Source organism: Silurus aristotelis (assembly GCF_946808225.1).
Source record: "Silurus aristotelis genome assembly, chromosome: 13".
Taxonomy (NCBI): domain Eukaryota; kingdom Metazoa; phylum Chordata; class Actinopteri; order Siluriformes; family Siluridae; genus Silurus; species Silurus aristotelis.
In genome coordinates, this window is record NC_139586.1 from 7,979,481 (window position 1) to 8,000,286 (window position 20,806).

General features: G+C 40.8%; 1 protein-coding gene across 7 annotated transcripts in view; it reads left to right on the top strand.

Annotated features, from left to right (window-relative positions):
- Nucleotides 1-6,813: 6,813 nt before the first annotated feature.
- Nucleotides 6,814-20,806, top strand: part of lrp4 (low density lipoprotein receptor-related protein 4) — an 80,691-nt gene continuing 66,698 nt past the window's right edge. For 5 of the 7 annotated variants that reach the window (XM_083558281.1, XM_083558282.1, XM_083558283.1 and 2 more), the window contains exon 1: nucleotides 6,814-7,150. In XM_083558281.1, the coding sequence (XP_083414407.1) occupies nucleotides 7,093-7,150 (58 nt within the window). In that variant the 5' untranslated portion in view covers nucleotides 6,814-7,092. The remainder of the gene's footprint in view (nucleotides 7,151-20,806) is intronic. The other 2 variants (XM_083558284.1, XM_083558287.1) reach the window with 1 other exon arrangement.

The window sequence follows — 20,806 nt, forward strand, 5'->3', positions numbered from 1 at the left end:
TTTCCATTTATTTATTTTTTTGTCCATAGACCTCCACTGCTGGGGCATCCTGGAAAAAATAACAGGCCTTTAACCAAGAGAAACAGTCAGTTAAAAAAAAAAAACATTGTTCTTTCAGGCTCGATTCATAACCTCGGTCCACTTCAATTCCCGAATGAGTTCAGCATCCAAACGTAATTTAAGGCCTCGCTGCTTTTTGAAATGCAGGCCAGGCCAGATGAGTCATTCCTGGATGAAGTTGTGTCGGCGAGGACACGTGTTGGTCAGAGGGACTAGAATAACCAAGCGTCCAGCACACAGGAGGCAAATCTGCAACCAGTCATTAAAATAGCACCATTTATAATTTGTAAAATATCTAAATCATCTACTATTAAGACGTGAAAGTGTGTGTATGTGTATGTGTGTGTGTGTGTGTGTGTGTGTGTGTGTGTGTGTGTGTGTGTCAGAGAAAAAGAGAGAGAGAGAAAGAGAGAGAGAGAAAGAAAGAGAGAGAGAGAGAGAGAGAGAGAGAGAGAGAGAGAGAGAGAGAGAGAGAGCGAGAGAGAGAGAGAGAGAGAAAATTCCAACACCTGGCATCTTTGAACTCCCCAGTATAAAAAGAATCTGATGAGAGAAAGGTGTCAGATTATTGGCGAGTCACCTGAGCTTTACCTTCAGGGTTAAAGGAGTTTTCACTTTTAGCCTTGGTGCAGAGTGGAGGTTAGCAGATTACACATTATTATACGATGCAAACACCTGAGGAGCTGAGTTTTGGAACAATTAAGAGAAAATTTATTTTTTTTTTACTTCAAATCAGCCAAGAGAACTGCATTTAGGCGTTTGCTTTAGTTGAATTAGAGCCATGGGATTAATGGGTTTGAATTGGATTTTTGAATTAGATGTTTTTTTAAGCTTGTGCTTGCCATTTCTTGGAATTTTAAGTCTATTCCTAATAGTGCATCTTTAATACCCAAAACCATGGGCTTTAAGGAGGCTTAGGTTGGTCGTTTAATCTTTAAATATCCTCCACTCCTTTGGGGAGGCTTACCACGAGTTTTGGCACGTAGCTGTGTGGATCCGTGTTCATTCAGCTACTAGATCGTTGGCGAGATCGGATACTGAGGTCAGGTTTGATGTGTAATCACACCTCCTATCAGTGTGACTTTTTAGACTGGGCTAAAAAATAGATCAGACCCAGCTTATACATTTATTCTCACTCATTTTTTATAGCTTATATTTTAGTATATTCACACTAATACAGTGTGAATGCAATAAATTTACCCTTTATATGATTTATTTCTTCTTGCATACACTGCTTGGTTTTGTGTTCACATTTAGAAGATGAGGTATGCTATTGTTACCTGTGTGATGCAATGGAACTGTTCTGACCTTCTGTGTAGAACAACACTTTTTATTTCTGAACGTGATCGCCGCAGCCGGTTTAAAATAGCAAGAGCGATGAAGCTTTCAGAGGCCACGGTGGTTAGAAGTTTCCAAAATGTCCCACATTCCATGCCAGAATGTTGCTTCGCCGCAACAATCATTTCGCAATCAAAAGGTTTGTGGTTTTAAAACCATACTGCAATGTTTTTATTTTTTCTGATTCAAAACGAAAGATTACCGTACGCACATCCCAGGGTCTGACTAGTGACAAAGTAAAGGAAAAACTAAATATCTTCTGGCACAGATCTAAAGGCTTGTACAGGTTAGGATAAAGCTGAAAGAAAACATTTCAGTGATTTTTCATAAATTTTTCATTCTATACATTTTCACTCATATCTTCATTATTTGTTATATTGTTATATTTTTGTGGCTTTTATTTCCTGTTCTAAATCTGTATCTCCCTGGAGAACTCTCAATTGCCAGCTGTATCCTGTTCTCGTTGCTATTTAAAACCTGAAGGAGATTAAAGAGACCCACGCAGTAATTTGTTTGTTGATGTGAATCTTCCAAGGCTGAGATCAAGACGAAGATAAAAATAAGGACCTAAAATATTGCTTTAATAGAAACTCGAAGCTCCCTTTACTCTGTTGGTGGCATTATTTCCTCTGATCATTAAAACAACTTAGGGCAAAGGCCTTAATGACCAAATAAACTTGTATTCTTTTCCCTGAGTGCATCTCATCTCATGGGTCCAATCCATATAAACACATTTTCAGAGGGTGTTTCAGGACTGTATTTTTTTTTTTTAAAACACCCGTGGATAATTGACTTTAAAGAGCAGTGGCAGGCCATCAGAGCCATCAGGGCCTTCTCTGTTGGCCTGAACTCTATCAGAATCATTGAGTTACATTTCATATTTTTGTTTAAATTATTTTTTAATAGTCTATTCTCTTCATTTTATAGCATTTCTCTCAAGTGCGTTGCTGCATTAGGTGACTGTAGCCATTGGAATTTCTATCCAATCAGATTTCAGTTGTCACAAAATGTGCTGCCATAGTCTGCCGTAACACCTACAGAAATGAGAACTGCGGACTAGCGTAAAATACATGAGGATGAAGCTTGCTGCTTGAACCAATCAGATTGCGATCTGAAGTCCCCGAGGCTATCTTGAAGGCGTCCAATCGTGTCAGAGCGCACTAGTCAGAACTCACAAAGTGCATCTGTATCGAACTGCACAAGCACAAATATATTCATGTGGATTTCATAGCTGTTTTTTCATTCCATCATGGTTGACAGAGGAGAAGTAATTGATTTGGCCTCAGATATATTTACAAAGCCATTTTCAAGTTTTTCATCATGAAGGAAAGCTGGACATCATGAGGAAAGGTTAGCCAGAGCAGTTTAAAACCAGTTCAGCTTTTTCATGAACCACTTTTGCGTTTTCTGTAGAATTTGCAACAAAAAAACCCAACACAATTTACCTTAATTTCTAAACCCCAGGAAATTTGTTATGCATGAAAAAATATTGATGCCTCTGCTAGAGATGATGTATGCAGGCAGTACAGATGTGACTGCAGTGAAAGGAAACTTGCTGAATTGTGTTCATTGGGTTTCTTTCTTTAATAATGGCATTGATTCTTGCTGTATAAGACACCTGAGAGCAGTGCTCTGTTATACTGCATTTCTGTATAATGCTGATGGTTTCTATAGCCGGCGGTATCTAATGGCGGTATTAAGAGGTGAATTGATTCAGGTAGGACACCACTGAAGGCCTAGAAATCAATCAGTGGTGGACAAAGTACTCAAACAGTGTCACAGGACTCTTGCTTATAAACTCAGTTTATGTGAAAAGACTCTAATGTTACTTTTAGCACACCAATCTATTAATAGAAAGATATTAATGAGTCAAACACTAAATGAAATTTGTTTTAAATGATCATGAGCCCAATCCTTCTGTTCAACTACTTCCAAAAAATCACGCAAATAAGGTGTTGTGGCAAATTAGTCATGAGTTTCTTCCATCATTTCTTATGCTCAAAATGTTCTGCTTGCTGTTTAACTCACACTGAACTGTATGTTCATGTTAAGTAGACACCACCAATCAATACAAGTTTAAAACAGAGTTAAAGCTCTACCCTGACCGGTGGCTTGCTGCGTGATTAAACGGTTAAGTTTTTATCCTCACATAAATAAAAAGGAACGACCGATTTCTCAAAATGTAATTGAGTAAAAAGTACGAGATTTGACTTTGAAATGTAGTGAACTTAAAGTTAAATCTCCCCAATTAGAAATACTTCAGTAAAGTACAGACACGTGATTAAGCTACTTAAGTACAGTTTACTTTGTTACTGTCCATCACTGCTAGAAATACAACACCCACCACTGGTTGAGAGTGAGAAAGAAATTATATAGACTTTAGTTGTCCACTTTTCAGTTCCTGCTTTCCTTGAGAGAAGATTCTGAAGATACAGTTTTTATCTCTGTGCTTCTACTTACAAGCTCTCCCATGCATTCGTAAATCCTCTGAACTAATAGAAGGAGTTGTATAAATGAACTCAAATGTTCCTTCCAAAAAAAACAAACAAATCTAAATTGAATCTATGTTTCAAAGTCTGTATAAACCATTATCATGAAAATAATACACAAAATGTAATAAATGTTAAAAAGTACAAGGGACTAATGTTCCTATTTACACTCAAAACCAAGTTCTGTCACCTGTGCGTGTGTGTGTGTGTGTGTGTGTGTGTGTGTGTGTATGTGTGTGCGTGTTTGTGTGTGTTACATATCAATATATGATTGCCATATTTATATCCCGTCTCTCTCTGTTGCTTTGGCAAGTCTCGCTTCACATGGTTACACATGAACATTAATAAAGATCCATTTAGTTACTGAGCAACACAAGATCTATGAGGATGGATTTGATATGGTTTTAAAATGAACAGTCTGCTACAATGGAAAAGGACCACAATTTAATGGTCCATCACTGCCCAGTACACCATAACTATGATGGAACTGTAATAATTGTATATTTGGTGCCACCCAGATGAAGATGGGTTCCCCTTTAAGTCTGGTACCTCTCATGCCATCTCAGGGACTTTTTCTATTCCTATTAAACTGAATTGATATGAATTGAATTATTTGCCTCTTTTGATTAGTTTTCTGATTATTGTCTGCTTAGTGTGTAACAATTCAGTGTTTGTTTCTTTGCAGATCTTTCATCTCACATTCTGGTCTACTGATTAGCCATTATTTCTGCTTACATAAGTCTGTTTCCGATACAGATTTTTGCATATTGGAATGTCCATGCTGGCCACCGGTCCCTGAAGAGCTTTTAGCTTAGGTAAAAGCTTAGCGATGTCTTTGACATTGATTTTTGTATAGATAAGAATATAATTAAATCTATTTTTATATCAGCTAACTGTTCAAAGCAGGAACACCGAAAAAAAACACAGACAATGTCTCATAAAATATCAAAGCGTCATAAAATGTCACAGGTAAGGGACATTAACCTTTATAAAATCATATACTATGAAGCAAATATATCATAAAAATAAAGGCAGTAAAGTGAGAGAAAAGACACATGGAGCACGGGTTTATTTCTGCCAGTGTATATTATATTATAGTATTTCGGTTGCACAGTTAAATCTATTTGATGTGTAATATTTCTAACTTTAATTGCTTGTGCATTTAACTCTGATAACAAATGAGCGGTGGCCCAGTGCCAGGTTTCCATTTTCATCTGGCACACACACTAACACACACACACACACACACACACACACACACACACACACACACACACATGGACAGGCAGGCAGGCGGATGGCGATGAACTCATCCGGATCCGGCTGCCAGAGCCATGACAAAACTCTGCCATAATGAGACTGTATCTCAATCATGATACCTTAGAGGATGTACAGCAGTTGATTCAGCGCTTGTAGTATCACTACAGTTCAGAAAACTGGACTCAGATGAGCGATGGAAGAAGTCGTGTCGAGTGGGGAAACCTGATGCCTGTGTTCAGCATCTGCTACTGTGACGCCACAACTCAGAATGACCATATGTTCAGCAGATGCACGTTTACTCAGCAGCAATTTTTTTATGTTTTCTGTTTCACAGGAACATTCTAGTGGGTTATTTGGAGACAGTGGTCCTAAATTAAGGTGTTATATTCAACCCTGTGTTGGGAGAAGTGTTTTTAGATCTAATATTTTCAAGAACAGTTTTTAGACTCAAACAACTATTAAACAGTTACCATAAAATATTATTTTGCCAAACTTTTGACATTGTATTTGCTGATAAAAATGCATGTAAAAATTATTTTTATAAAAAAAAGTAAATTAATAATAATAATAATAATAATAATAATAATAATAATAATAATTATTATTATTATTATTATTATTATTATTAATAATAATAATAATAATATTAATATTATTATCGTTGTTGTTGTTTTTGTTGCTCATAACAATAAAGATACTTAACAATTCTTTGTTCTCTCTCCCTATCACCCCTTTACTTTCCTTCTCTCTTTCTCTCACTCTCTTTCTCTTTCTTTCTCTCCGTCAATTTAAACATGCTTCTAAGGTACCAGTGACCAGCGTTCCTGTCCCCTTCTCTTCGGATCTCCTTGATTCATCCCAACACCTTTCCTCGGTGGGACTGCTCTTCATTATGAGTGACCAATGTGCAGCTGAGGATGGTTACACATGAACAGCCTAAAGAGCCTGAAGTTACTGAGCAGCAAAAGGACTATGAGGATGGATTTGGACCTAATATCCAAATTAATATTAACAGTCTGCTACAGTGGCTCAGGACCACAGTTTACATGAACAGTTTTGCATTTGAGCATCTTTCACTGAGCTACACCTCAACAATGATGGAAATACAGTATAATGAATGGACATTCGGTGCCACCCAGATGAGAACGGGTTCTTTGAGTCTGGTTCCTCTGATGCTTTCTTCCTCATTCCATTACAGAAAGTTTGTTTTGTCACAGTCACCACTGGCTGATAAAGATAAGCACTAAATTGATAAATTAAAATCTTTATAACTTTTTTCTTTCTGTAAAGCTGCTTTGAGATAATGTCCATTGTTTTTTTGCGTTATACAAATAAAACTGAATTTTATTGTTATTTTAATTATTATTATTATTATTATTATTATTATTATTATTATTATTATTATTATTATTATTATTATTATTATTATTATTATTATAGTGGATTTTGAGTATCGCAACGGATGTTACCAAAGTTACAATATGTAGGTACTACTTTGGAGTGTAATTTGATTGTGTATTTTATTTTTAAATACCTCTCGGTAGGCATTTGGTTGTAACTGAGTTTGGTTTCATGTTTATATTACTGCCTTGCCCTGGATTACGCAATCCGTCGTCTGGTAAACACTGTGTTATAATCTCTCTTGAAAAGGACTCCCCCACCGTCTGTGAGGCACTTGGTACAGCCCGGCGCTCGGACTGCAGCTGCTGCTGCACTTTTCAGTCTCCCTTCAGTTGAGCTGAACTCCAGAGCAGCGCTGTTCCCCAAACTCTGTCCTGGGGAGGTTTAAAACCCACAGCACCGCGCTTCGACATGACTTCAGCGTCCGGTTCCTGTCCCGTTTAGAGGATTTACACGTTTCTTACCCGTTTATGTTTGTAGAATAACTTTCTGAGCTCCAGAACCCGCGGGGAACACAGTGTGTGGTGGTGGAGCGTTGCTTACCATGAAGCTTGCACTTCTCCTGCCTTGGCTTCTCCTAACTTTGTGGCTTTCCATTGAGTGTAAGTGGTTTTATTTTCCTCTTATTAGTAGTATTATTCTTAGTACTGATGCTTATTGTTATTGTTATTATTATTTTTATGAGCACCATTCTGTAGATAAAGTGCCTGCAGTGTTGTTTGCAAACGTGTCCACAAACGATGGAGTTAAAAGGAAAGAAACAGAGCTAGAGAGCTGCTCTCCTCAAACCCTGAGATCTCCATCCAGTTGGAGCTTCCTGGTTTCAGACAACTCTGCAGGAGCAACACTGCATGCTGCATGGCCTTCACGTCTCCCTCTGACTTTCTATGGAGACAGGACGAAGCTGGAGAAAGTGTGTTTTGCAAGAAAACTGTCAGTGTGATGCTTTTTCCCAAAGCATCATCTCATTTCTTCCACTGCCTCCAACCTCCTTCCACCAGGTTACAGCAAGTGGGACCAAAAAACAAACAAAAACAAAAAAAACCCCAAAACAAATCGCAGCTTTTTGAAGACGCAAGTCAGTCAGTAAACAAACAGACAAACAAAATGTACCCCCTGAAGTTGTTTACAAACTGACCCATTCTATCTTTTGACTTCGTTCATAACATTGACATTTAAAAAGTCTGCCATTTAAAATGAAAAATAATGTTTTTGTTGTTTATTACAGCAACATCGTTATATATTTCAAGAGAAATCTTTATCAGAAATCTTTAATCTTTAAGATGTTAGATGTTTGAACAGAAAAGATTTCTTAAGATGTTCCTCATGCCATCTTCAAATCTCTTCTACTGATCGGACGACACGCCGAGCGATTTGTTCTGAAAGAATCTAAACAAAACAAAAAAGGACGGCGGGTTTTGTGCGAAACTTTTTGCAGAGTCTTTGAGCACTGGCTGTCTTTAATTAGATTGTGGGGATCGTAGGGAGAAGGTGAAGGAACCTACGTAACTTTTCGTCCGAGTCGGTGTCAGAAAAATCCATTGAGCCAGAATAGTGTTTACATAATGGATGAACTTTATGGCAAAGATCATCATTTGTTAATGTTTTTGATCAGAGATCAGAGAACTTCATTGTCTGAATACTTTGGAACAGACAGATGAACTGTGTGTGTGTGTGTGTGTGTGATTGTTTGTGACAGCTGATCTTACCATGATAAAAGCAGCGCTGGCTTATCTTGCAGCCGTCTGATACGTTCACAGTGCGTGTGAGCGTGTAAAACGGTGTCTCGGGGTCTGCGGAACAAGTAAACGAAGAGTTTATCGTGTGGCAGGTTTCACGTCGTCCAGGTTGCCTCGATCGTCCTCACGCTACACCCCTCAGGGGTCCATGTCTCAGGTTTCGACGGTACAACGAGCGGGTTAAATCCCATATCCTGTCGATGAAACATATATTCAAGACACTTGCTCTAAGATCTTGCTCCCGCGTGCGATGTCGCTCACGTGCCACTCACATGCCGTCACACTGTTTTCTGGCATATAGACAAATGTTCAGTGGTTCTGGAACCCCGAAGGCTTCAGCGCAGAAAAAACCCGATTTATCAGATGCTGCTGCATCTTTCTCATTCGAGCGTAGCTCTCGCGTTTCTTTCCACCGGTCCGTTCCGGATTGATGGAATGCAGCAGGTTTGTTCTGATTTTAGCGTCTTGTTCGACTCAATCACACAATGTGTGATAGTACTGCTTCTGTTAATGCCACGGCTGTGATTCTGGGTTGTTCCTGTTCGTTACTGTCTGCTAAATTAGATTATTGTGATTTCGGTGCCTACATGCTGAATAGACGTTTGGCTCCAATTAAAAAGCAAAAAAAACCCCAAAAAAACAGGTGTGTGTGTGTGTGTGTGTGTGTGTGTGTGTGTGTGTGTGTGTGTGTGTGTGTGTGTGTGTGTGTGTGTGTGTGTGTGAGTAAGAGTGTCGGCTGGGGACGTATGTCACCAGGTGTCTAGTGTTTATTTTGTTGCTTTAGTGCGTAGAACTCATGTCTCGAAGCACTTGTGATATTCTATTGATGTGTGTGTGTGTGTGTGCTCTTGTAAAGCAGGTTTAGCAGCTAACTCTGACTGAATGACTGGAGAAATGACTTCCTTTTGATGCGCTAATTCAAAAACGAGCAAATTCCGGAACCTACAAGATACCCTACAGCTACAAGAAATCTCAGATGGCTCGAATGTTCCGTACAGTAAAACGGAGGCCGTTCGCTCATAGAAATCGGATCGTCTTTCCAGTGACGTAGACGTCGCGCTTCAGAAAAGGTTTTTACCTTTCGAGTTTCTAACTAAACTCGAAAGACTCGTGTGTGTGCTTTTCACTTTGGCGGACTCTAAAAAAGGTCTTTACTCTTGAATCTTTGGGAAAATCCTCCCCGATTCGAGCAGCTTTGAAGTATTCACACCTCAGAAGTTAAGCAACTAAATAAAGAATAAGTGATTCAGAGGGTGCAAACTTTTGAGCAAAATAGATGTGTGCTTGTGTGAGAGAGAAAGATGCCATTTTTCACACTTTCCTCAAATGGGGGTCATCATCAAACGGTGGCACTTATTACAACAAGTCGACAGGTGTGTGTGTGTGTGTGTGTGTGTGTGAGTGTGTAAGTGTTTGGTGTCCTTATTCCTAACACCAGTAATCACTTTATTTCTTTTGGAGTTTAAGATGTGAAAACCTTGAAACGGATGTCATCGCTGCACACGAAATCGCAAGAAATGTCCAATTCTCATACTCGCGAAAGGCTTCGGATACAAAGTGCATGGCAGCAATGTTGAATGCGATTCATGAATGTGAAGGGTACTTCCGGTACATTGGTGAAGACGTATCGGTGTGGCAAGATTTTTTTCGAGCGATAAACAGTGCCGGTAGCTCATAGGGTATAACATGGTCTTGTATCACCAATGAATGCTCATTCGATCCCTAACTGGACCTTTGGCATTAAACCGAAAGACCAAAAACAAAAGCAGGGAATTTTGACCTGAACAGGATTTCGTTAAACCTGCATTAAAGCATCAAATTTAACTCTCAATACCAGAAGTCGCCAACGAACACGACTTTAAGAGGCACATTTAAACAGTACACGGATTTACAATGGATCCTGGGTAATCCTGGATCGTACGGGATGTATTGGATGTCCTCTATTATATACCTGTAGTGTATTGTGCAAAATTAGCGCAAAACTCACTGCCAACAAGCAGTTCCCGACCACATGGCTGTAATCTTGCACCTTCACAACGCGTCCTTTAACCTAAAAATGGTGGAAATCCGCTTTAAAAAATGTATATATATTTGTTGTAGTTTAATAGAATTGCAACAGTACATTGCAAGCAACTCGATATCAGTAGCTCAGTACGGCACAAGCCGATTTTGCTCGCACTTCACACGCCCCGAATGTGTGTGAAACGAGCGAGCACACGCGTGCCAAAGTGTTGCCCAATCGGTAAAATGGGTCATGTGGTAACATTTTAAGTCACAAACTTTTAAAAGAAATGAAAAGAAAAAAGCCACCTCATGGACCCAATTACGGAGTTTACCACAACGGGGAAATGTTTGTTGTGAAAGTCGAGATGCTTTGGCTCATATTTGACACCCATATATTTCGTTTAATCCTGAAGGACCCACACAATGTGTAGGTTTTGCCCATGATGCTCAGAGGCTTTTAGACTCGCTGCACATTTTTTTGCCGGGCCACAAAAGTTGAAGAAAACGTACAAATATATATGTGATGTATCGTAAAATGAAGGATCTCTGACCAATCTGCGCTTAGGCGTATCGGAACTTGCGTCAGCATTCGTTAGCAAACGACTCCTGTTGCTTGGATGCTATATAATGAGTGTAAGGCATTTATATTTACTGCCCTCATTGTTTTCAATTGACTCTCATCCCGCTCTCTTTCTCTTCCTCTCTCTTTCGCTCTGTCAAAGGATTGCTTTGGCCTTGGCCTGGAAATCCGTCTCTCACTATTCCACATCACGTTGCACATTCCACCTCTCCCACTGCCTACACACACACACACACACACACACACACACATTCATACACTAAACCAACCATGGGGCCCCAGCAACAAGCTCCATTAAGAAAGCAATTCAAGGTTCCAATAGGCCCTTCAGATGCCAGGCTTGTGTTTTAAAGCAGCTCGGTAATGAAGTTGGAGAACTTGAAGTTCGCCTCCTTTGAAGGGTGCCAGTGGGTACAAAGTGTCAAAACAAGTCCAGCCTTTTGGTTCGGCCGTACCGTATGCGTGTCCCAATAATGCCTTTCAACCTCCCTCTCTGGCTCACTTTTGTTTTCCCTTCTTCTTGTTAATTTCAGTAACAAACCCAATATAATCATAATGAGACTGGATCATATGTTACTAATGAGTCCCTCTTAATCAGCATTTAAAAAATACGTTCAAAGATGCTCTTTTTCCTCAAACAGTCAGCACTACTGTGCGTCCTTTTTAATTTTTTTATTCCGACATTATTTACTCTTGCGCTTGGGAGAACCTTCTCTGATTTGGTTAATGTGTTCACATGCAGAGTAAAAATCTGCTCATTACCCGGTCCGACCAGCACCGATTGGATCTGGAAACACTGGGATAATTTCAGATTATTTCCAAATCATTTGGTACGTGTACTCCGTAACTAGTCAGTGTGGTATCTGGTAAACCAAAAAGCTTTACGTGAACCTGTTACTGTACAAAACTGGGAAACGTGATTAAATTGATGACCCGCACTGGCAAAATAATGTGTGGCATATAAGTGTACCATATGTGAACAGGTTTGTAAAATTCTGAAGACCCTCAGGTCCATCAAAAATTTCAAGTTGACGGTCATTTATTTTGCTTTTCCAGCCTGAACGGTGGGAATTAAAAACAACATTCCCCATCAGCGTTGATTAGTTGATCAATTTGTGTATCGCTCCATCCCTAGTAAACACACTTCATTATATGCCTCCTGATATTGTTCAGTTCTGCTGTTCCCAGTTTCGGTTAATGACTCTTCAAGCTCTTGGAAAGCTCCTTGACTCTTTGCCTTTGTGTGGGATGGAGTGTGTCTAGCTCGAATGCCCTAAGGGACACTTGGTCACTCGACGTGTCCACAATCAATCTGACGACACTGTAAAGAGGACGCTGTAAATCTCGCCGGCATCCTCCTCCTCTGCTGCCCGACACAAACACACAGAGAAGGCGTGCATATTTGTTGGTCCAGGGTCGAGTGTGGTTTTGTGTGTGTGTGTATGTGTGTGGATAATGGCCTGTTTGAAAGGAGGACGCTTTTGTAGGCATTTCGGGAACTGAGGCAGCCTTCGTCCCCTTCATTAAACAGTGCTTGCATGCATGGGCTTGTCCTCACTCCGAATTCCCTTCCAAAATAACAATAAAAATAGATTAGCACATCTTACTTGTGGCGAGCTTGTGAGCTAATGTGGCGTTTGCTTAGCGCATTAAAACCAAGTGGTGTTTTAGATGTGGCATCGGATGGGTTCTGATGGTTCGGTCCTATTAAGTTTTATAGCATACGTATAGCATTTTTTACAGCAGACACTGTGACTGAGAAATTTTAATCGAGATCTGGAAGATCTCAACAAGCAGCTCGAAAAGACATTCCAGAAAAGATGAGAGAGTTAAGCGAATAAATCAGCCTGGAACGGGTTAGAAAGCCACTTCTAAGGCTCCGGCACTCCACCGAACCACAGAACTTCCCAGAAGTCGCTGGTCTACCGACATTCCTCCAAACAGCGCATCAACGACTCATCCACGAAGCCACAACAGAGCCCAGAAGAACATCTAAGAGGAGCATCGCTTGCCTCAGATAACGTCTTCATTCATGATTCTCTTTCATTAGAAAGAGACAGAAATGCTGGGTGGGGGTGGGGGCGGGGGCGAGGGGGGGGGTGAAAGGAACATGAGGAACATCAAATTCTGCCTCACATTAGTTGTTAAACACCTTGACTTTCTGAGGACTGCGGAGTCACAAAAGTTTTTCGGAAGACCGTTTTTTTTTTTTTATATGTTAACATTACACAATAAGGATGGTAAAACATGGCGGTGGTAGTGTTGAGGTATGCGCATACTGAGTTGACTCACATTGACTCGCGCAAGTCCACCTCTGAACGGCCTAGTAGAAGCAACCTGGACTTTTGGAGACTGTCAGGATTTTTACAAAGAATTGTTAGCTATTTATCTACTTAATTTTAACAGGCTTTCTAGTTACATGCATTAAAGCTGCTTTCAGTAGATGTTGCGCAGAAGCTGACTATCTTTGTCGTTGGCAATTGAACATGTACCAGTATATTTGTCCTACACCCTGGCCATGTTTAAGTCACAACCATGCCATAATTGACAGCTGGTGTGTGGAGTTAAAGTGTCAGGCGATTTGATTGCTGGTTTTAAAGCGAGTCGGGGGATTTGGGTTGGACCGCTAAGAATGTGTCCTCATATGCTCACATTAAGTCTTGCCTTACATTTACCATAAAACACCTTGACGTTCTGAGGACTACCGAGTCAAAAAGTGAAGGTGTTTTTTTTTTTTATGTAATCTGATTAGCATTCCACAATAAGTAGAAAAGTAAAACATGGTGGTGGTAGTGTAGAGGTGTGGGCACGTTGTGATGATGCACCAGAGCAGATCCACCTCTAAACCTTCTAGAAGAACCAATGTGGAAGTTTTGGAGTGGCCTCGCTAGTAGTCCTGCAGATCAGTACATCAGCCTGAGCAACAAGGACCAACCAAAAAGACCAAGTCCTCTACAAGTCCAGCAACGTGTTGAAGTGAGATGAAGAGCTGCTCCAAAGTAACCTGAGCTGAACGTAGTGATGGTTATTTACGATCTGATTGAATCACCATCTTGTACGTGTACGTATGTGTGTAGCGAGCGTGCTCTGAAGCTCGCTCAGGATCTTGTTCGTAAATGCCATGCTGTGGTGTGTAACTGATTAGCAGAATAAGCTTGGCGGGTATGAGAGGTTGATCGATGGTGGGCGTTGTGGGATTTGTTGTGCGTATGCCTGTGTGTGTGTGTGGGGGGGGGGGGAGGCAGTAGTCCTGGCTTTTGTGTGCTTTTTATCACTTCCTCCCTCGCTCCCTCACACCTCTATTGGAGTGCTGCTGCATTTAAGTGTCGCGGCCGAGGAGCGAGCGTGTGCGATTTCAGTAATAAGCCGAATTGCATGCCAGCTGCCTGCTTCCTCATTAGGCCAAGTCTGGCTCCTGGGATTAGGGGTCACAGGGTGACCAGCACCCACAAATATAACAAAGATTTGCGCATGCATGAGCCTCTCTGTCTGAGGCATTAAATTAGAAGGAGCGCACATGCACTCACACGCGGTCACTCTGAGACGGGCCAAGCCAGACGTGTAGGTCCAGCCTTCTTTGTTGTTTACTCCACATTTATTAGGACGCATTCAGAGAAGGGATACGTGCGAGTCGAATCAAAGAATGTACTATGATTTTTTACTTCAAAGAACTGTAAGCTCTTTATCTGTTTAAAATCCTAACAAGATTTCTACTTACATGCCCAGAAGCTGTTTCAAATTCACATTTTTTTTAATCGTGTCTTCGATGTTGGACAATTGAACATGTGTATTTGTTATACGCCCCGGCCATGTTTAAGTCACACCCATGCCGTGATTGACAACCGGTGTGTGGACCTTTTAACGCGTCAGCCGATTTTAATTGCCGGTTTGAAAGTGAGTCGGGGGATTTGGGTGGAACGAAACGAATGTGTTTTCACAAGCGCGCACACACGTCACAAAAAACACAAGCATCACTATGACAGCTGCCGGGGTCTTAAATGTGTGTGTGTGTGTGTGTGTGTGTGTGTATGTTTGTGTGTATGTGTGTGTGTATGTGTGTGTGTGTGAGTGATTTGTAGTACAATTATGAATTTTTTGTTTTCGTAATGTATTTTTGACTTTTGAAAAGATGGGGTCCCCACAATGTAAGGATTTTTAAGCTGGTCCTCACAATGTATTAAAAAGTGGTTGTGTGTTTGTATGCATTTTCATCACTCTTTGTATAACTTTCTTTAAGATCTCCGCGTGTGTGTGTGTGTGTGTGTGTGTGTGTGTGTGTGTGTGTGTGTGTGTAAGTAACAGGTGCCTGGCTCTGTTCCTTCACTGGTGCCCGTGGTCAGATATTTCCCCTTGGCCTGATTCCACATGCCCTTCCATTCCATAACTCCTACTGACATTGAGTTTTACTTTCTGTAAACTCATCACACACCGTTGGAAACTTGACGCACTCGTGTTCAGAGCCCAGATCTTGTTTCTGTCTGCGTGCCTTTTTGACCTGGAGACATAATATATTATAATATTATTGTTATTATTACACGACACAATGCGTTTTTATTTTCTGCACACTAACGCTGTGATCCCGAGACGGCAAGTTATACTTATATAGCACTTTATTGCACTTATAGCACTTCATTACAAACCCGTGTCCATTTCACCTCATTGATTAGGGAACAAAAACATGGAACTGGAAAGCACACTTGAAGGATTTCCACTTCTTGGTCTAAATACCTAAAATCGGGGGAAAAAAAACCTGTATATCAAAATTCATACGTGTTCTGCGTATTATAACTTTTTCTGTGTGGAAGGCTGTAAAACTGAGGAAAATATGAATACATAGTAATACTGTCAGGATTAACTATGACCCCGTGAGATCATCCAACCCAATAAACCAGCGCAATACAGCAGTGACTGTACAGTTAAGATCAATACTGAAGGATCGATCTATTAAGTTCAGCTTCTGTCTGTCCGAGAGGTGTGTGTGTGTGTGTGTGTGTGTGTGTGTGTGTGTGTGTGTGTGTGTGTGTGTGTGTGTGTGTGTGTGTGTTGTGCTAGCATTCTGTATCTTTGCATAAAAGGAAAAACATAATCCGTTCTTCAAGGTGACTGCTACGCCTGACTATTTTAATTCGTCCACCTCCCTTAGCGTGTTCTATTCCTAGCTACACACAGAGCAATTGCTTTGCAATTGTACAAATGTTTACTTTTTGGGCTTGTAATGAATGCCTGTTGTTCTGGGACAGGGACAAGTGTCACACACACACACATGCGCCATTCCGTGTGCTCATGGTTCACTGCATGCTCGGCATTCCTGACAACAGGAGCTCTGAGCTTTGACACCACAAATGCTACGAAGCACAGAATGATTGGGATAGCAGGTATTAAAGCGTATCGTCGCTCACCGCAGCGTCCCGACTCGCCTGTCACCCTGTCGCCCCGTCACCTCCTGTTCCATAAAGCGTTTTATCTATTCATAGCACCAGCGCCGCTTCCCACTAGAAAACGATCCTCGGAAACACAGCAGGGTATCTATTTAGGGACGTGACATTTCTGTATCGCGTCTAATCACGCTGTAATGACTCTAAAAGAAACGGATTACAAGGGAACTAAAACCGCCGGGCTGAAATGCTGGATTTCTGCACGTTTCTAAAAACCTAACGCATTCTTTTTTTCTTTCTTTTTTTTTTTTTTTTAAATGCAACGATCATGTGGGATGAACGAAACATCGCACTGAGATTAAGATTTTTTTTGGCGTGACTATTCATCACAAGCTTTACTGAATGCTTTTGTTCAAAGTAAACCAGATTGCAGAATCTATACTCATGGGTGTTTTAGTTTATTTTGGAACTGCAGTTATATACACACACATACACACACAACTCTTTAACCTTGATCAACATATAAATGTGGATTTCTTAGGTGAGATCTACAAGACCTTTTAAAACACTTTTCTTAAATATGTTCACTGTCTAAAATCCTGTGCCACTCCAGGTCAGTGTAGGTTGTGGGTTACTGAAGGTTTCCTCAAGTGTTCATTTGGGAGGGTCTTGCAGGTCTTATTAACGTCCCTATGACTTTTACAGTTGTAGCCAAGGGACAGTGAGCAGATAACGGCCTCGTGTCAGCCATCACATGGCTTCTGAGAGAAGAGCTAAAGATCAAACAAACCCTCTGGCTTCTGCACACTGAATTCCCGTGGGCTCGACGTCTCTTGCATGCACGATTGAAAAAACATCTCAGTAGTGATAACAAAAGCCGACTCTCTCTGGCCAGCCTCCAGTCAGAGCTGGAAGTCTCATGACCTGCCACTGATCCACCACTTATTTCTTTCTTTTTTGCACTTTTTCCATTTAATCATTCGGTAAAGAGCTTGTTATCCGATCAGAACAAGCAGTCGAGGGCTCTTTGGAATTATTGGATTTATATGCCAAAGTATTACAATGATTAGTGTAGCGAAACCTTCTAATCATTTTGATTATGGGTATTAAAAAAAAATCGGGTGTAATTTTTTTATTATTTGTGTCATTTTGTTAGCGAGATCAGATCGGGTTCCATGCCATTGATTCCTGAAAGATGATCTCCTTCTGGGGATTAATACGCTCATGCAAACCGAACTAATATCCTCTAATCAGTTCCGCATGATTCTGTTCGGTCCAGTAACTAACTCACTGCCTTCCTGAAATTCTCAACGTGTTTCTGAAAAGAATGAATGTCTAGTCTGGGGTTTTATTATATGCTCGTTAATAGTTCACTTTACTGACGCCCGTAAGCTCACTCTCTTTCTGGCCCTAGCGATTTTGTATGTTCTGTTTTGGGACTATCGGCATGTTGTCCAGACCCAGAGAAATGGGGAGTAGGACATGGTTGATATGGAGACGTGAATGTTATCTTCTGGTTTAGACTTCAAACTAAACTTTCTGCTGGGAGACCGGAGAGATAATTTGAAGCATATCTGGTCGTTGGCCAAAACTTGTCCCTGTTCACACTGCAGGCAATGCCACCGTAACCTTTACTTGATTGTAGCTGGAATACGGAATCGGTCAACAGACCTTGACCGAGGCTGGACACCGAAGGTCTGGCACAGTCTATGTTTTAGTGAATTTTTTACACACAAAAAAAAAAGCTAACCCATTCATTACCAACAGCAAGCTGTTATTGAAAGATTGGGCCTAATTAAAAATACTTTCCCCTTTGCAACATCCATCAGTCAGTATTTCGAGAATAATCATTCCTCCGTAAGTTGTTGTGAAATCTAGTGTTTTTTTATTTTGTTGTGTGTTTTTATTTCCTTCATTTTTTGTATCACCAGTTTGTCATTTTGTTCTCTCATCTGAATTGGTCAGCACTAAGAGAGGTTGAGAGAGTAACCTCTGAAAATCCCCCTGTGATCTCAGTACACAGTTGTGCCCATTGTACTTGCCTAATGATCAAATCTCTCTCTCTCTCTCTCTCTCTCTCTCTCTCTCTCTCTCTCTCTCTCTCTCTCTCTCTCTCTCTCTCTCTCTCTCTCTCTCTCTCTCTCTCTCTCTCTCTCTCTCTCTCTCTCTCTCTCTCTCTCTCTCTCTCTCTCTCTCTCTCTCTCTCTCTCTCTCTCTCTCTCTCTGCTCCTTTAAAGGATTTATAGAGTTAGAAAATGGTTGCACCAAACAGGAAATAACTTCCAGGTCAGTGAATGCGAGGTGAAAGGTCGCTTCTGGGTCAATCAGACCGTAAATTGTTTGACCCTTTGCTTCTCTGTTCTTCTAATGGACTTCTGAAGTCTTTTGAAGGTTACTTTGTTTGTAGATCATCCCTTTTTCGCTTTAGCAGGACTGTAGATTTTTTTTGTTTGTTTTTTTGCAGTATGTATTTTTGTGTGCTTTTGTTGACCACTTTGTCTTAAATGTCACAATGTTGTCATCCCGAAATCCGTTTAGATGAATAGGGGCGTTTCATCGGAGAGGGGCAGAAGAAAGGGGCTTCCTAGGGGTGAATTTCCACACTTTTATCTGTGTGGTAGGACAGCTGGTTGGAGGAACAGGCTCAGCTCAAGCTGCTTTGGCCACATTGTCTGTGTTCTGGCTCTCCTGGGGACCTGTCCCCAAAAAAAAAAAAAAAAAAAAACCCTGATCACCCTTTATTTATTTTTTTTACTCTATGCTGACCTGTCAGCTGTTCTAGAACAGCCCATAGATGATGGCTCTTTGGAGACCTTCTCTGCCACGGACCTCTATCGGAACACTGCGTGCCTGGAGGACTCCAGGGGGCACTCCCTCTTTTGTTCCCCTGTAAATAAGATCAGAGTTTTATTCCCTCTGTTCTTGTGTACAAAGACAGATGAAATTCTCCTCGGGGGAGTAATAGGGCTTGGCAGGACTATCGATCATCGCCCCAACCTGACACCAGAAGCTGTTTTACACTTTTCTCAAAGGCAGCAGATTGAAGGCGGAATCTGTCGTGACCCAAATGACTTCAAAAAAGGGGTGGAAGGTTTAGTGGCCTCGGAGTCTTTAGAGAGTGGATATTAATGAGCAAAAACACAGCTATTTTCTTTATTAACTGTAGCATCTAGTTCTGTTAATGACCCTATAAAGTGCTATATTTTTTTGCACCTGTATATTAGAGCAGGTTTTAACCATCACGGCCACATGCGCTTGTTGTGCATCCCATTCCAGAGGTATCCCCCCACTCCACTCTTATTGGAAGCCTTTCGATTAATTATTGTTTAGCAACAAGAGCCTCTGTGGGACCAGTTTCTGTTGCTGGGGGTGCAGACGGTGTTCCAGTTCATCCAAAAGGTGTTCAGTGGGGTTGAGGTCAGAATTCTGTGCAGGATTCTATTTCCACTCTGACTTTTAACCACTTTTTGAAAGCAATTACCTATAAATATGATGGTCTACACACTTTTGGTCATTAGTAACAAATTTTGCATACTAATAACTAAGTACTTCGATGGCCTCCTTTACTTTTCTTAAAACATTTGTTGGACTTGACGTTTGACATTGACGTTTGAGTCTCCATCCTGATACAAGTGGGGCAGCCAGTGGACAGAACAAAACTGTTATAAATCCCTCCACTGCCAAACAGGCAAAACCAGCACCTCGGCCAAACCTCTGGCCCATGATCTTGACCTTTACAAAGACTTGGCTGTTCAGGCAGGTTTATTTTGGAAAGCCTCCCCTTGTTATGAAGTTTAATTGAGAGTGTTCTGTAGGAATATCATCCAACTGCTTTTTACCCAATGCATATACAATTTTAAAAGCATACAATCGTGAAATTGTGAATTTTCAGATTCATGTTAGATTTTTTTTACGTTGGCAAGTTGTTTAGCTAGGCTCAACGACAAACACCACGTTCTGTTTGTTGTTTTAACATTATAATGTTCTTCAGCAGTTCAGACGGTTTTGTCCTGCACAGCAACAGCACGGGGGTGACAGAGGGACGGAGACTATCTGCCCAGCAACGTTTCTATTTTTAACTTAAGAATGCTGCGGTTTGGGGGTCATAAGGTATGATGAACCCAGTCACTGGTCTTTGTGAAGGTGTTTTCACTATGGTGACTATGGTGAGTTTTGATTGTTTAGCGACATTAAAAATGTTAAAGGCTACTTTTTAGTTATTTTGCCAATACAACGTATCGGAATTTACTTCCAAATGAAATTGAGGTCCTCAGTTAGTGTGTGTCTTTGTTTATTATTTTTGGCCAAAGGAATGATTTCATCAAAGGATTGTTTTGTCTCGTTTGTATAAAGATTGTGATGCTACAAGGGTACCAGATGAAGCCAAATAACCTAGATTTTGGTTATAGTTCGGGGACTGAAACACACTTCTTATTTTTGGTTTCTGCTCCATTATAAGTTGCTGCATTGCTATCTCTGGTACTCGGTCTACATAAGTACCCTTGAAGTTGTCCGAATAAGAACAAATGTGTGATGCTCAAAATATCTCGCGTGCCTCAG